The 15923-nt window shown below is 42.2% G+C and overlaps 1 protein-coding gene across 1 annotated transcript in view; it reads right to left on the bottom strand.

Moving 5' to 3' along the window:
* Positions 1-3832: 3832 nt before the first annotated feature.
* LOC149161761 (uncharacterized) overlaps positions 3833-15923 on the bottom strand; it is a 35514-nt gene continuing 23423 nt past the window's right edge. The window contains exon 3 of the mRNA XM_089434991.1: positions 3833-4314. Within this exon, the coding sequence (XP_089291117.1) occupies positions 3833-4314 (482 nt within the window). The remainder of the gene's footprint in view (positions 4315-15923) is intronic.

The raw sequence follows: 15923 nt of genomic DNA on the forward strand, positions 1-15923 counted from the left end.
TACTGCACCATTGAGACCATCATTACTGCATCACTGAGATCTTTCATTGTTGCTATTATATCAACGAGGTCTTCATTGAAGTCTTCATCATGATGACTGTGTATTATATCTTTATCATCATTGTATACTTGCTGAGACAGTGATTATTATTACTGCTTCTCATCATGATGCCGAGACTACTACAGAGACATCATTCCTTCATTATCAGTATGTTGGAACTTTAGTACTGCTTCTTCTTATTATATATTGACTGCAATACTGCTCCTTCACCTTATGCCGAGATAGTGATTGTCACTCCATGCACCGAGACCTTTTCTCTCTAATCTCCAACGAAACAGTGACTATGATGTTATCCTTCCACCAAGATCAGTCTCATCAATTTATCACTGAGGTTACAAGGTGTCTGAGACTTTATATACTAGATTCATAGGTGTGCTGAGATCATCAGCTATGTTGTGGTGATATGTCTACACAGATCTATATCCCAAGACAGTGATGCCAAGGTTGTAATCACAGAATTATATCTAGCCCAGATCACATGTTGATGTTGTGTCTCTTTCCATAGTCTTACCCATCCGAGGGCTTCTCCTTCAAGTCACAGGTATGCCGAGAGGAGGATAATCTAGGTTCTGTTGCTCCTTATACCCATCCGAGGAGGCAGTTGAACCCTAGATCTATCCCACAAAGAAAATTTGGATTTTTTGTAGCTTCTTTATCTTTGATTGGTCTTCTTTCTCCTTAACTACAGCTTCTTTTATGTGAAAATCCTAGGCATCCAAAAATTTTGTGTGTCTTTTTTGCTGACCCTTCGTGGGTATTTATAGTGGTGAGGGTTCCATATATGATCCGACGTGATCCATGGACCGATTTGACTACTGCTTCAAGCCAAAATGACATATTTATATATTTAATTCATTTATTTTGAGCCGACATGATCACCCTTATAGTTTTGCTTGCATACTTTGATAGGCTTTCCATTTTAGGCATTGATCTTGGTCTTGGAGGGTTGTTAGACAACTTTGAAGACTTGCACATATTTACATAAACTCATGAAGAGTTTCTATACACATGACATGACTCTTTGACATATAAATAAATCCTAAATACATCAAGAAGAAGTCTTTCACCTAGAAACACTTCTTGCTCGTGAAACCCATGTAGCAAGATTACAAAAATAATTTATTTCATCATTTATTACATCAGTTACAAAGATCATGTCGTTATGAAGACTGAACCTAGTTACACTTTCTTCAACAAAATACACCCCAGGGGAAAATAAATTTTTTCTTATGTTGATCTTCTGGACGAATAGTTATTTGATTATAATTGTAAAATTAGTCCATAAATGAGAAAATTTCATTACCCGCACATTCATTGATAATATAATCAATAAAGGGCGTGTGGTAATTATCCTTAGGAAAAGCCTTATTTAAGTCCCTAAAGTCAATGCATACACAGTGTTGGCTTATGGGGGCCTGACCTAGGTTCGGAGTTATTTAGCCAAACAAATCCCTACACTGCTGGCCCTTTCGGCATCAGACTGCAGAGCGCAGACTAAAGTCTTACCCGAAGCAGTATGGGGGGATGCTAGAACCAAGTTTCTGCAACCTTGAGATGTCTGAGATGTCGGTTTAGTCCAACTGTGCCTGCCTTTGCACAGATCACTTCACGCACTATTCTAACCTTCAATACCTTAGCGATATGTTATAATCATCATTCACGCATCCCTAACCAGGGGTTAAGATGCTTTCACGTTGCTATGGCAGCAAACTGCACTATTTCCCAAAACTACACCACATATCTTACTTATCTTCTTAACAAATCTTACTTGTCTTCATGTAAACAGTTATTCTAACTTGCATTCACTTAATCAACACAGTTGTACACATTTGCACATCATACAAGCATTAAAAGTGCAATTTATATCCAACGTAATGGAAGCATAAAACAGGAAATCAATACACATAAATGGTAGGAAACTTCTCTTTATTAATACTTTCCACTGTTACAGACTCGACTCGCCCTACACATTCACCTGCAGGGGTCTGCGCACTCAACTGCAGAGCCTTCTCCTACTCTACGACCCAAAACTAGACTTTGCTCCACGGACATGACTCAATTCTTCATCTTCGACTATGCTTAGATTAGATCTCTTAACTACTTAGAGCCTCTCTCTATTTATACAATCCCATGGTTCGTGGACCATGGCTCTATAGCCGACATTACAATAAAAAAATTAAGGGTGGACAACCCTATGATTCTCTTACAAACTATGCGCTCCGCGCCCACAAAATGCAGAGTCTTTACATCAGAATTACAATCTTTGACCAAAATCTGGGCTCTAAGCCCCAAAACTTCCCTTGGCGGATCTCATGCCCAATAGGCACCCAACACAAAAATCGTGACTCGCCTTCGAGTCACTCTGTCGGTGCAGAGTCCTTTGCGCGAAGACCTCCCAACTCTAACTAGATCACTACAAGTTCGGCAACGCACTGAGCGACTGCCTGTTGTACTTCCTTGACGCATTGTTTAGTGACTACTGTGGCTAAATGGATACTCTGGATCCTCTCCTGTGTTCCTTGTAGCTTCGTGAGCTTTTCTTCAATGGAGGTTGTAATGTTATATGCCCCATCAATCCACAACTGTAGACACGCCTTCAAAACAGCTTCCTTATGCCGAGTAGCATCCACTTGCTCCTTGAGCGCTTTACCCTGTTGTATCCTCGCAAGCCTCTATGTAAGGGAAACCATCTGGGTGGTTTCTTTTACTTCATCGTATCTCTGTTGCAGCTCACGTGCCTCTGTCTCTAGGTGTTGTATGTTCTTTCATCCTCCAAGGTGGTGAGGACCTCGAACGACTACTCGAACAGTTTTGTGTAGTCTGTCACTACACTATTGAAAACCACCATTGTTGTTGCAATCGTGGTGGTGCATTGTTCCTTAACCTATGGCAGAGTTGAAGGTTTCGGCCTCAATTGTAGTTCTGTTATCTAAAGGTTCAGCTCCAACTAAACCCTGGCCATTTCTTCCTTTTCCTCCCGCACCCCTACTGCTAACGTCCAGACGCACACCTCCACTGATTCCTCTGCTTGAATGGCCAACTCCGGGACCATCTGACATGCTTCCTCCACTACCTGCACTATCTATCTGTTCTGTGCCACTACTTTGTCGTACTGCAGGCTCAACTACTCAATTTTGATGTGCTGCTCACTTATGACTTGTATTGCGCGGCCCTCACTGGCCCGAAGCTCTACAGTGACTCCATCCTGTAAAATGTAGAGTGTCTCCCGAAGGAGCACAGCCATGTTTAACATGATTCCCTTCAATACACTAACCATAGGCCTGTCGGCCTCTTTTTCTGTAATGAGTTCTCCATCTGGCAGCATTATCGTGTTGGTTTTCTGAGTGAGCAACATTTCCTCGGCCGCAGAAGTGCCTACTACGAGGCCAGTTGACACTATGCTAGCCTGCGGAGTGTGCACCTGCAACTCTTGTATCTGCTTCTGGAGAGCCCCCAACACCATCTGGTGTTGCTCCTCAAACTGCTAGAGGGCCTTCAAAGTGACGTCCCTCACCATCTCACCAATATCGTGTAGATCCCCCTCAGTGAGGGTGATTGGGTCAAACAAAGTCTTTGAAGCCTTCGACTTCTTTCACGGCCCTACCTTCTCTCTTGGGCATGGACGTTTTAGCTGGGTGGATGCTGTCTGCAGGTCCGCACCACCTTTCTCTGTATCAATCCCCAGCTCAGACTAAGGCGAATTTTGTTATTCGTGCTCTTCTTCTATTGCCTTCTGCTTCTCTTCTGCCAACTTCACAGTGTCATGTGCCACCTAGGCCTTAGTCGTTGCTTCTTCCTTCCTACGTTTTTTTGCCAACTGTGCCATCCACAGTTTCACCTCTTCATTCTTTTGCTGCGTGGCGAACTTCTCTGCTTCCACCATGGAGCTAGCTGGGGCACGCCACTCCAGCGGCAAAGACTCGAGGACCACGAAGATGACATCATCGGTTGCCAAATAGGGTAACTCATGCCACATCTTTATAGGGTCCTTCTGCGCCCTGATGTAGACATGGTGGAAATTGGCCTTGAACTCCGTGAAGATCTGCATATTGTTGTAGACCGTGGGTGATAACTGCGGCTTGTGATTAATCCACATTTTGATGTTCATCTCCTTGAACATCCAGAATATTTTTTTGTCCCTTCTCCTTTGTGCATCCCTGGTTGCCCACATTGAAGCATATTTCACTGCCTCTAGAAGGTCTTGTGTTGTCGTCGAGAACTGGCTACCTTCGGGCAATTCCCAGGCCACGAGTACTATTGACAACAGAAGCCACGCATAGTGAAAAGTTTTTCCCTGCTCCTGTGCCTCACGGCAATTCTCAAGGAACTCTCAGCATAAATAGTTTGCCCAGTTGAACTGGACCCCTTCTACGCACTACGCTGCTAGTGAAACCACTGGCACAGGAACCTCATCCACACGGCACTTCCGCATAACCTTTCCTGCCAATATCTGTGTCACAACTTTGACTACAAGGTTGTTGATACTAGAAATGGCTTACCCTCTCTTCTTCTTCTCCAGCTTAAAATTCTTTTTCATGGCCTCCGCGAGGGCCAAATCATCACTATTCCCCTCACAGATGTTTTCTAGGTCCTCCCCTGTGCAAGGGAGTCAGGTAATTCTGTGAATCAAATGGTCTGTGATGGCGATGGGCTCCTCCAGCCACAAGCACCCATCATGTACCAGGTAGAGCAGTTTCCTGATGATAAAAATGGTGACTGGGGCACAATGATAATGTGGCACCCAAAGCAGGTTTAGCAACCTTGCTTTCTCAACTCCTCTAAGCCATTTGCGTGGCTCCAACTCTATGATTCCAATTAGCACGTCTTTCTTCTAGTGCATTAGCTGTGCGGTTGCCAAATGTGGGAACTTCTCGTGGTCTGCGAGGTCCCAGTCTTCAAATTTTAGTACGGGCACTCGCCCCAAGCGCGCTCCTTCAAAAATAATGTCTTCAAGGAATAGCGGAGTCTGCAGAGAGCTCTTGCTCTCATCTATATCTTTAAGCACCTTTGCTTTACCCTTCTACGGAGGAACATATGCGGGCAGCCTGGTGAGACGGTCCGCACCCTAGGTTTTGACCTCCATCTCTACATCCTCCTCCTTAACCAATATTTCTTTGAACTCTTATTCCTCATTAGCCTCCAAATTGATAGCCTTCCCCTTTTCTTCCATGGTGAACCTAGTCCTCAGCGGATTTCTAGGTGATACGCGCACTGGTACCATGGCTTGCTTGTCTTTCTAGGGTCTCGGCGTGCGTGGTGATTTAGGGATTTCTGCGACTATCCTGGCAATTTTTTGGGCTTCCACTTCCATAAAGGTCTATTCGGCCTCCTCTACGGTCATTACTTCGATATCCATGGCTTCTTTAGTTGCTTCCATAGTGTGATTCCACAATTCTCTCAATGTCTCAGGTAATTGCTCAAGCAACGAATTCGCCTTCAGAAGATTGAACAAGTTTGGGTTCATGAATGTCTGGATGCGCAACAACTCAATTCTCAAATTGCCAAGTGTTTTTTGTTGGATAGCCCTTTGAAATTTATAGCATCTTTTGAATTTGAATTTGACTGTTCCCCCCACATTCAGTCCATTAATGCTCGATTGGCGGCAGATTTTCAAGAATCTAGCCCATAAATTTCGCCTTAAATGCTTGTCGACCACTCCATTTGGTCTCAAACCAAGAATCTATTAATGAATAGTGATTGTAATGGTCACTTTCCATCTGACTTGTGTGGCAGCGCAACTACCCTCACGTTGTCATAGACCCTGTGACACTTCACTACTGCTCGTAGTCCTAACATCGCACAGCACCTGGGCAGAGTAGTTTATAGTCTTGCACCTCCTTTCAGCTACTTGGAGTGCTAATATTGTGCTTCCGTCGGTTAGTCAGATGTTCGGGCCACCTGTGTATGGCTTCAAATGACTACCATTCACTTTTCCTAGGAAAGGTTCTCCATTTAACTTTATCAACTACACCGCGCCTCCATCTGTGATCTCCTTAATAACATATGTTCCCAGCCAATGCATTATGAGCTTTATTGTAAATTTGTCAAACTTACTATCATATAATAGCACCAAATCATTCAACATAAAGGTGTGCAACTTAATATGTCAATCGTGCCATGCCTTTTCACATTGCTTTTGGACATGCTGGTGAAAGCCAACCAAAAATCATTCTTCTTCGAGCTCCTCCAACTGTGCAAGCCTCTCTTCCAAGGATCCGTGGTCCGTCATACCTGTGAGCGCTACTATGTGCAGACTAGGCACGATGTATTCCATAGGCATTACGGCTTCCACTCCATAGACAAGCCTAAAAGGTGTCTGTCCCGTCAGTTTCTTGCATGTCATCCTATAAGCCCATAATACTGCAAGTACATGCAGGTCCCAATCACTTCGTTGTGCATTTCATAACTTGTTCAACACATTGCACACCTTGTTCAGCGCGTTTCACACCTTGTTGAATGCCTCTGTGCATAGAATCTTCTGCGCGATAGCTCTTCCTACATAATGTCTTCCCAAAATTAAGATCCATTTTCACATTTTCGCCCCCAACACATGCTTATTGACCATGCATTTCAGCGTGGAGTACATGTGCATCCATGTAGGTTGTTTTCTATATTCCTATGCCCACTTGGCCAGATGCAAGCGAGAATCATCGCACCCATTTTACTTGTCTGTCAGTTTCACCCTAGGCTTCCAAAATCGTATGCGCGTCAATCTCCTACATTCACGTCAGTCGTCAAAGCTCCCTTTGTGTGTACCCCACCATATCGCAGGCATAGCATGCACTACCCAGTCCAAGGTCTGGAAACATTTCTTTTCTAGCACTTCTCTTTCAAATTTATCCAAGAAGGTATCTACCGCACTTAAACCATCATAAGTAGGTCGATCTCTTACTTTTGTCGATATTCGACGCAGTGACCTTTTCATCATATTACAATTTATTGTAGTTACTTCGTGTAACCGATTCTGCCATCGCTTTATCTCCTCATCATAATCTAAAGTACAGGAGGTCTTGCGCTCCCATGAAATCCGCCCATCTGTGGTGGGATTCACCCAGCCTTGCTCTTGTGTTTTTATCTTGTTGATGCAGTCCAAATAATCATCACTTTCATAGCTGCGCACTGGCTCCGTATAACACGATCCTTCAGCAGGGTCTAGGGGTATAATTACGCGTAGTGATTTCTTCTCAAAAATAATCTTGCGCTTCTTCAGATTAATCACCCCATTCATGTCAGTGGCCCAATCAATTCCTAAGAGCGTGGGGTAGGGATTTATATCATCAAAAATCTCTATCACTTCAAAGTCTTCCAGCATGCTCGCTCCCTCAATATCCATAGTTATTCCCTGAAATCACCCCATGGGTATTATTTTTTGTTGGTTCGCCATCCTTAGTTGAATTGGAGACCATTGTAGCTCATCTCTCCCCATTCACTCCCATGTCTGTTTCGGAAAAAAATTTGCATCCAATCCTAAATCTAGAATGACTTGATCCATCTCATACTCTCTAATCTGCACGGTTAGCCTCATTTCTCGTCCCGTCCTTGTCTTATGCTTTCCAATCTTCTGGACTATGTGTAGTTCTCCTGGCATGGTCCTAGCGCATCTATTAATGAGCTCCTGTAATCCTTTTACAGCCTTACTGTCACGCAGTAACTTCATACATGTTTCCCAAAATGTTGTGAGCATAGATGGGTCCATCTTTGACTCTGGTCTATCTTTGCTTCTTGAAGTGGAGGCATCAGCAAATCTCTTCTTAGCTCCCATGAAGGTTTCCCGAGTGCGCTCCAAATCAAACTCTGCTTCTTTCACCAAAGTTTTGCGAACCCAAGTACTATCTTATGGATGTTTGCATTTGTCATCTCTTGTCGTGGTTCCACTTCAAAGAATAATGTTCACATTCGAATCTTCCTCGCGCGGATCAGACCTCATCATCTACAGGTTTTGATTCGAGGGAGGCGATAGCAATCCCTTGTTGCATATCCTAGCTATCAACATAGGACAATCTTCTATTTTAGGATCAAACAATGTGCAATACAAACATGACGGGCATGTTGGATACATACAATCACGGGCATAATTTCCCCGCCCTCTGCAATTGTAACAAATCAACCGTCTATGACCTCTTTTAGGTCCTCCTCCAACTCAGCCTCATCCGTGCCCCTAAAATCTTGTTCACACCATTCCTGCATTTTGGTCAAGGGGCCACATTTTGGTCTGAACTCTATAGGTGGGAGTTCTATCCATCATCAACTCGTAACTTCTAAAAGTGTGCTCATCATGTCCCACCGACTTACAAAAGTTGCAAAACAACTGTTGTGAATTTTGTGTATACTTCTGTAACAAGTGACAATTGTCCGTGGCATGTTTTCCTGCTATTTGACAAATTGTGCACCATAAAGCAAGCATCGTGTTGGGTCTTGTTTGTGCTTCCAGCCTTAAAGGCATCAGTCCTCCTCCTATAAGGTAATTTGTAAAAACCAGGCAATGGTCCTTGTCATGACCCTGACCCTTGCATTTGACGCACCATACCTCTTTGCGCACTTCTAGTCGAGTTGTCTTGTCCTGTTTCAGACTCTGCATCTCAAGGCACAAATTCTTCAGCTACGCATGGATTGGATGAACTCCTAAGTTAGGATACTACATCAGGGTCTCATGTAACCTCATAGCAATCTCCAGGGCCTCTGCGTGAGTTGTTATCTTCTGCTGCGATAGCGCACTCCTTAAATGTGGCGGTAGCAAAGCTACAAACCACTCACGATGTTGTCCATCCGTAAGATTCATATTAGCTTCACGAATCATACATTTCAGCGTTTGATCCAACTCCCAAGGAGTCTCTCTTGGTCGCATCATGATTTCTTTAAATCCTACGATTGAATGTGCTTCAGGTTTCAATCTGCTAAATTCTTTATTTAGCACGGTTTGGATATCCGTGACTCCCGCATTTGTATTATCATTGGAGTGCTTAATATACCATGTCAGCGCACGGTCCTACAGGGCGCTAACCAATGTCTCTTTCCTTATATTTTCATATGCAACTCCTTGTGCTTCCCATACATGCCTTACAACAAACGAGAATTGGTTCGGATCCTCATTTCCCAAACCCTTTAACACATGCAACTTCACTATGCTTGCCATATTGAATCGCGACGATGGTGGAGGTGGTATGGGTGAAGATGGAGGTGATGGCAGTGAATTTGGCAGTGGCGTGGGTGGAGGGTATTCGCGGGATTCTTTTCCTTATCAGATGGATAGCACTTTGAGTAGAGACCTTCGCGAGCTCTTCCTCGTCCCCTCGCGAGGTGAAATCAAGGGGCTATTTTTTGCTCCCTTATTTTCTTCATTCCTGTAAGCTTTTCCACTTCACGTAGCCCCAAAAATCAAGCTGGCTGCATAACTCTCTTTTTGCATAATAGCATTTTAATCCAAGTATTCAAATACTTTACGTACTTACCTCGTGGTCCTTTAAGAAAGTTTCGCTCTGCCTCTCTGTAGCTAACTGAGGTGTCAATCGCGAACTCAATAATGAATACTCCTATAATACAATCAAGCCAATGATCAATGTTGTGTGTGATCTTATACTCTGATGCTTCCAACCTTCACACTAACTCTGGGGTCCACACAATAGGATGTCAAGCTTCCACCTTCCTTGGCTATTTTCTAGCTTCACGATCCACTTGTATAGCTTAGTAGGGAAGGACATGAAGAAAACTTCGTGGATCTCCATGTACAGGTAGCAGTCTAACCACTCTTCTTTTGATAGTCCCAGGTTTCTGTTCTCCTGTGCCGCGAACTTGTGAATTATTTTGTCCGACCAGCCTTCAATTTATTTCTTAGTTGGATTCCAATGATATGACATCAGACATATCTATGCAAATTATGGTCCCGGCAACAAAACCATTTGTTGGCTTATGGGGGCTTGACCCAAGTTCGGAGTTATTTAGCCAAGCAAATCCCTACACTACTGGCCCTTTCGGCATCAGCCCATGGAGCACAGACTGAAGTCTCACCCAAAGCAGTATGGGGGGATGTTGGAACCAAGTTTCCACACCCTTGAGATGTTTGAGATGTCGGTTTAGTCCAACTATGCCTACCTTCGCGCAGATTTCTTCGCACACTATTCTAACCTTCAATACCTTCGCAATCTGTTATAATCGTCTTTCGCGCAGCCCTAACCAGGGGTTATACTATGGTAGCGAACTATGTTATTTCCCAAAACTAGACCATGTATCTTACCTATCTTCTTAACAGATCTTACTTATGTTCGTGTAAACAGTTATTCTAACTTTCTTTCACTTAATGAACACAGTTGTACACATTCATGCATCATATAAGCATTAAAATTGCAATTTATATCCAACGTAACAGATGCATAAGACAAGAAATAAATACATAGAAATGGTAGGAAACTTCTCTCTATTAATACTTTCCACTGTTACAAACTCGACTCACCCTATGCACCCAACTGCAGGGGTCCGCGCACTCAACTGTGGACTAATAGGCCTTTGCGCACTCAGCTACAGAGCCTTCTCCTACTCTATGACCCAAAACTAGACTTTACTCCACGGATATGACTCAATTCTTCATCTTTGACTATGCTTAGATTAGATCCCTTAACTACTTAGAGCCTCGCTCTATTTATACAATCCCATGGTCCACGGACCATGGGTATATCTCTATAGATGACATTACAATAAAAAAATTAAGGGTGGACAACCCTATGATTCTTTTACAAACTACGCGCCCAGAAAATGCGGAGTCTTTACATCAGAATTACAATCTTTGACCAAATTCTAGGCTCTAAGCCCCAAAACTTCCCTTGGGGGATCCCACACCCAACACACAGATCATTCCTTGCTTCTTTTCTACTGGGACTAGATTTGAGACCCACTCAGTTAAAGGAATGGGGTATATGAAACCCGCCTTAAGAATATTTTCAACCTCATATTTGATAGTTGTTGTTTTTCTAGGGTTTACCGGTCGAAGCTTCTAGCGAATAGGTTTTTCATTTTAATATGTCTTGATATCATACTATAATATAGATGGATCTATCCTAGGAATTTCCTCATAATACCAAGTGAATGTGTCTCAAAACTTTTTAAAGATATTGGTATATGTTTGAATTTCTTTAGGGGAACAATTAGCTCCAATAAAGACATTTTCGATAATGTTGTGATTCCTAGAGATGTTCACTAGAATAGTTTGTGAAATGACAGACATGTTACCCTCAGCCAAAAACTGTGATGGAGCCAAAGGATTTAAAACTGTGTGAACATCACTAGTAGATGAAGAACTGGACAAGCTTTATTCTACTTCTCGCAAATCAGGGAGGAAATATGACAGATGATGTAAATCATCCCACGATCTCTTAACACACATAATTGCTTCTAGAATTTCTTCCTCAGATGGAAAAATAGTATCTAAGCAATCCATAGAAGAAGTTGAATCTAGAGTCCAGGCTGGAGCCACATCCCCATCTAGCTCCTCTGGTGAAAAAGGAGTAGGATCGGAGTCTGCAGTGTTAACTATAGACTGATAAGAAATTTCAACTGTAGACCTAGGAAATTCCATTCCACCCATTTGCCCCTCATCTAATGTGGTGGTAGAAGAGGGTAAGGGCCAAGGATCCGAAAAATAATGAGTTCTAAAGAAATCTCTTTGAGAAGGTGCCTAGGAGGATGAGATATCATTAATTCGAGCAATAAGAGTAGGAAAATCAAAGGTACCCATTAAGGTAGAGTACATTCCAACTCCTAGATTCTCTATAGGTTTTTCCGGATTTGTCACTAACAGAATAGTAGATTCATAAGATGCATTGGACTCACCCGGAGAATAATCCATCTGATCAACCGTTACAATTCTCCTTTCATGAGGAAAACATAGGATGCGGAATAACGATGATACAATAGCATCCATTTTGTACATCTAATTTCTACCTAAAAGGAGATTGTAATCCAAATTTGCATCAAATATTTATACTTCAATATTTACAACCTTACCCATAACACAGATGGAAAAAGCTGGAATAATACCATGTGGTCTATGAGAATGACCATCAAATGATGTTAATAGAGTAGGTGAAGGAATAGTCTGAGGTGATCCAATAGCCTTCCAACATGATGTAAACATTACACATGTGGAATATCCCTCATCAACTACAGTTCTAAAGATATTGGTCTTCCAATATATAGACTTGATTTGAAAAGTGATATGATGTGGGAGTCCCTTCTTGATGTTCGACATGTTGAATGTAAGAACAAAAGAATTTTTTGGATCAACTTCTTCAATCGCAGTGAGTAATGCATTCATTTGTCTTGGGAATTGTCACATGGAATAAGTCGATCTTGCGGACAAGATAGACCTTCCTAGAATCTAAAGAAGACCTAATGACAAGCAAACCAACCAGACACTATCTTTCTCTAAATATGCTTTGATAAACAATAGTAAACAAGTGTTTTTAGGGCCTACCTTGGCTCCAACGCAAGCTTGTGGATTCCCTCACTCCTTCGATCCAAATGAGCTCTTTTTCGTGAATCTGCAAACACAAACAAGGCAAACAAATTAAATAGCACCTGAAAAGCCAATTGCATAAAACATATTTAACATGAAATTCAAGGAGTCCATGAAACAAATAACATGAGATACTTGTTGAGAAAAATGAGTTTGATTGTATTAATTCAAAAGAAGAAGAACTTTACAACCTTTGCCTTGACGCTGTACAAGCTCCTCCCAGGGTCCAGCAAGAAGTCTCCTCTACTTTGACAAGTTTCACTCACTCCCCAATGAAGCCAAAAAGATGTGTGATCTCTCCTCTTAAGCTCAACTAGGAAGTCTTGATTTCACCAGCATTTACCCTCAAAAATGTTCAGCTTCTAACCTCTCTAGCAACCAGCCCAATGCCTGTATTTATAGTGCAATGGAGGGAGGTTACTAGGTCCTCCTTCAAAGGGATAAAGCCCTCCTTCAAAGGGATAGCTCCTCTCATCAAGGGATTAGCTCCTTCTCTTTTGGGATGCATGAACCACCTCAGAGCGAACAATCCACGTCAAAATTCCTTCTAGAAACCTCTAGAATTAACCCAAACTGAGTTTTTTAAGATAAAACTTGCGCCTTTTGACTTTCACAGGGGTCCGCACCTACACCGTTAGGGACAGAGCGGGCAGGTCCGTAGTTTTTGTACAAAGAAGGTGCAGGACCGCAGGTGACCATGAGAGAAAGTGCAGAACCAGAGTTATATTGATTTTTAATGTCTTTCTCTCATTTCCAAAGCTTGATTTGAAGAGCTGAGGTCTGAGACTTTCTTAGGAGGACAGTACAAGTAATGATAGACCCATACTGACTGCAAATAATCATGGTGATGATATTTTTGTGTAACAGATTGCCCCCTAAAGTGCGAAGTCTGTAGTAGATGAGGATTTCTTATCATTTAGGAAGAGTGAAGTACTTTATCATTTCGAGGATCATCTTGTGGAGAGCCCGGTTGGAACCTGTAAAAACATTCAATGCAAGATATATATATGAGATCATATCATCGCTAAGGTAGGCATTCCCATACTCAGATCAAAACTGACTAGAAAACTAACTACTGCTCTGATACAGGAATGATCTTGTAAAACATCACAAGTAAACTCTCATGTGGACACAGTATGGACGCAGCCATCTATTTATGAATAGTCCATTATATAATGAATACAAAATTCCTCGCAGCCTGGATTGTAGAAACTAGATCCATGGTCTTCATTTCTACTTCCCAAAACAGTACGATTCTGTCCATGCGAATAAATGTGTTGATGTCGAACATGGTAAAAGCCACTTGATTGCCAGTCAATGATGTAAACTGTTAACAAGTGTGAGAGAAACCACCAGTGATGTCAATGGCTCTCAAAGTACCCAGTACAATCCATGAGATGCGAATAAATGTGTTGGTGTCGAACATGTCACGAAATCCTTTGATCGAAATTCAATGATGTAAACTGTCGTCAAAGGTGAGAAACCTGCCATTGAGGCATGCAGACTTCAAGGTACTGACGATTCCTAGATCATCTTTCTAGATAATGAGCTGATGTCGATAGAAAGTGATCCGTCGTAGGCAAGCCCACAACACGAAATCATAGATCAAGTTGAAGAGATTTAGTTGCAAGGACTAACTCAGGGATGGTCAAGATGGATGACAGATATTTTGCAAATGAATGGCTTATTGGAAGTGACCTCTTGAACACATAACGACACGACAGATGGCTTGGTGACAATTGACCCAAAGTTAATACCCAGAAACCGGCTGAAGACTTTCAATGTGGTTTGATCAACTGTTAGGCAAAGGATTTCCCAACCCAGGTGAATGAAAGTGTCGTGTTCAAGAGTGGTTACAAAGTATGACAAACAGACTCACTTTTCTCTCTTTTCCCCCACCATTTCTGGCAAGTACCTCTTTATTTTTGATAAGCTTGAGGAGGATAACATTTGCTTGATTATAAGCTCATCCTTCAGATGAGTCCAACTCAGTTTAAATTCGAACCCTAAGAAGGAATGGTTCGTTCCTGTTTATAATTGAACAGGTTCTTTACTGTGAAATTTTAACGAGTCCAGTATAGGAGAAACTCGGTGTTTTTCAATTTTAGAGAGTCTGAAAAACTTAAGAAGACTCCAGGGTTGACCTTTTTCGTAAATTTGTGTCTCCCAAGCCCGAAAAAGTATAAAATAATACCTGAGAGAACCGCTTGATATTTTACGACCAAGGAGTACTTTTCGTTATTAGTGCCTTTGACCCGAAAAAGTAAAAAAGCGATCAACGACACGTCGTTTTATGACCGATATCGAATTTGAAACGACAAAAATCCGACAATCTTTTCATGTTTTTACAGTCGGAAAAGAGCTGTAAGTGGACCGTGTTTTAATTCCATTTTAACAAATTTAAAAGAAACACTCGGCAATCTTTTCATGTTTTAGGAGTCAGAAAAGAGCTTAAAGATGACTCTACATGTTTTTTCATTGAAAATGATAGATTTCGCCTGAATAATCCTTTATTCTGCACAAAAACACAAACATTACTCATACCTGTTCGAAATGGATAAAAATGTCGCAAAATACCTTTTCAAAGTGAAACATAAACAAATTTGCAATTTATTTACTCAAAAAACTTATAAAAAGGGCCTTTGTCAATTCGTTTTTACCGTTTGAGTTTGGGTGAGAAAATAGTGCTTTTGCTCAAAAAACTTCCCGTGAAGATTGTGGAAAATCCAACCGTCGGAATCGAACGACGTCTTCTCCAGGTAATCCACATCATCCCACTCTTCATTTTTAACTGTTTAATTTTTTGGTTTAGTCATTTATTTCATTTTTGGGAGGGTTTTTAGGCGCAAAACCCGCGCACGGGGGCCCGCAGGTTTACTATTGCGGGCCTGCGGACCCCAACTTTTTCTCCATTGGGAAAAAGCTCGGGGTCCGCACCTTCCGTGTAGACAAAGTGCGATCCCACGCACTGTGTCTAACCTGGAGGGTGCGGTCCCCGCCGCAAGGGTTTTTAACCCAAAAATTCTCAAAAATGGACCACACAAAATATTTTTAATTTGTCTTTATACTTGATGCAGAGAGTACATCATGCTAGATTGGCGTGAACGAGAGCATGAGGACGTGGATGCTGCCGCATGGAATCATCAGCCTTCACTTGATGCTTTGAGGGCGTGCGGATTGTACAAATTCTGGGCCATTCCTGGCATGAGGGCTCAAGTGGATTTCTTACAGTGGCTAGTTGACAGATGGAGCATACAGGACCAGTGCTTTTTCATCGGTGGCCACCAGCTCGAAATCGAGCTAGCGGACATATATTTCTTGACTGGTTTTCCTAAGAGAGACGAAGACTTGACTCTGC

Source organism: Pinus tabuliformis, chromosome 5_2, assembly GCF_031772625.1.
Source record: "Pinus tabuliformis cultivar Carrire ecotype Pingquan chromosome 5_2, CPIR1, whole genome shotgun sequence".
NCBI lineage: Eukaryota > Viridiplantae > Streptophyta > Pinopsida > Pinales > Pinaceae > Pinus > Pinus tabuliformis.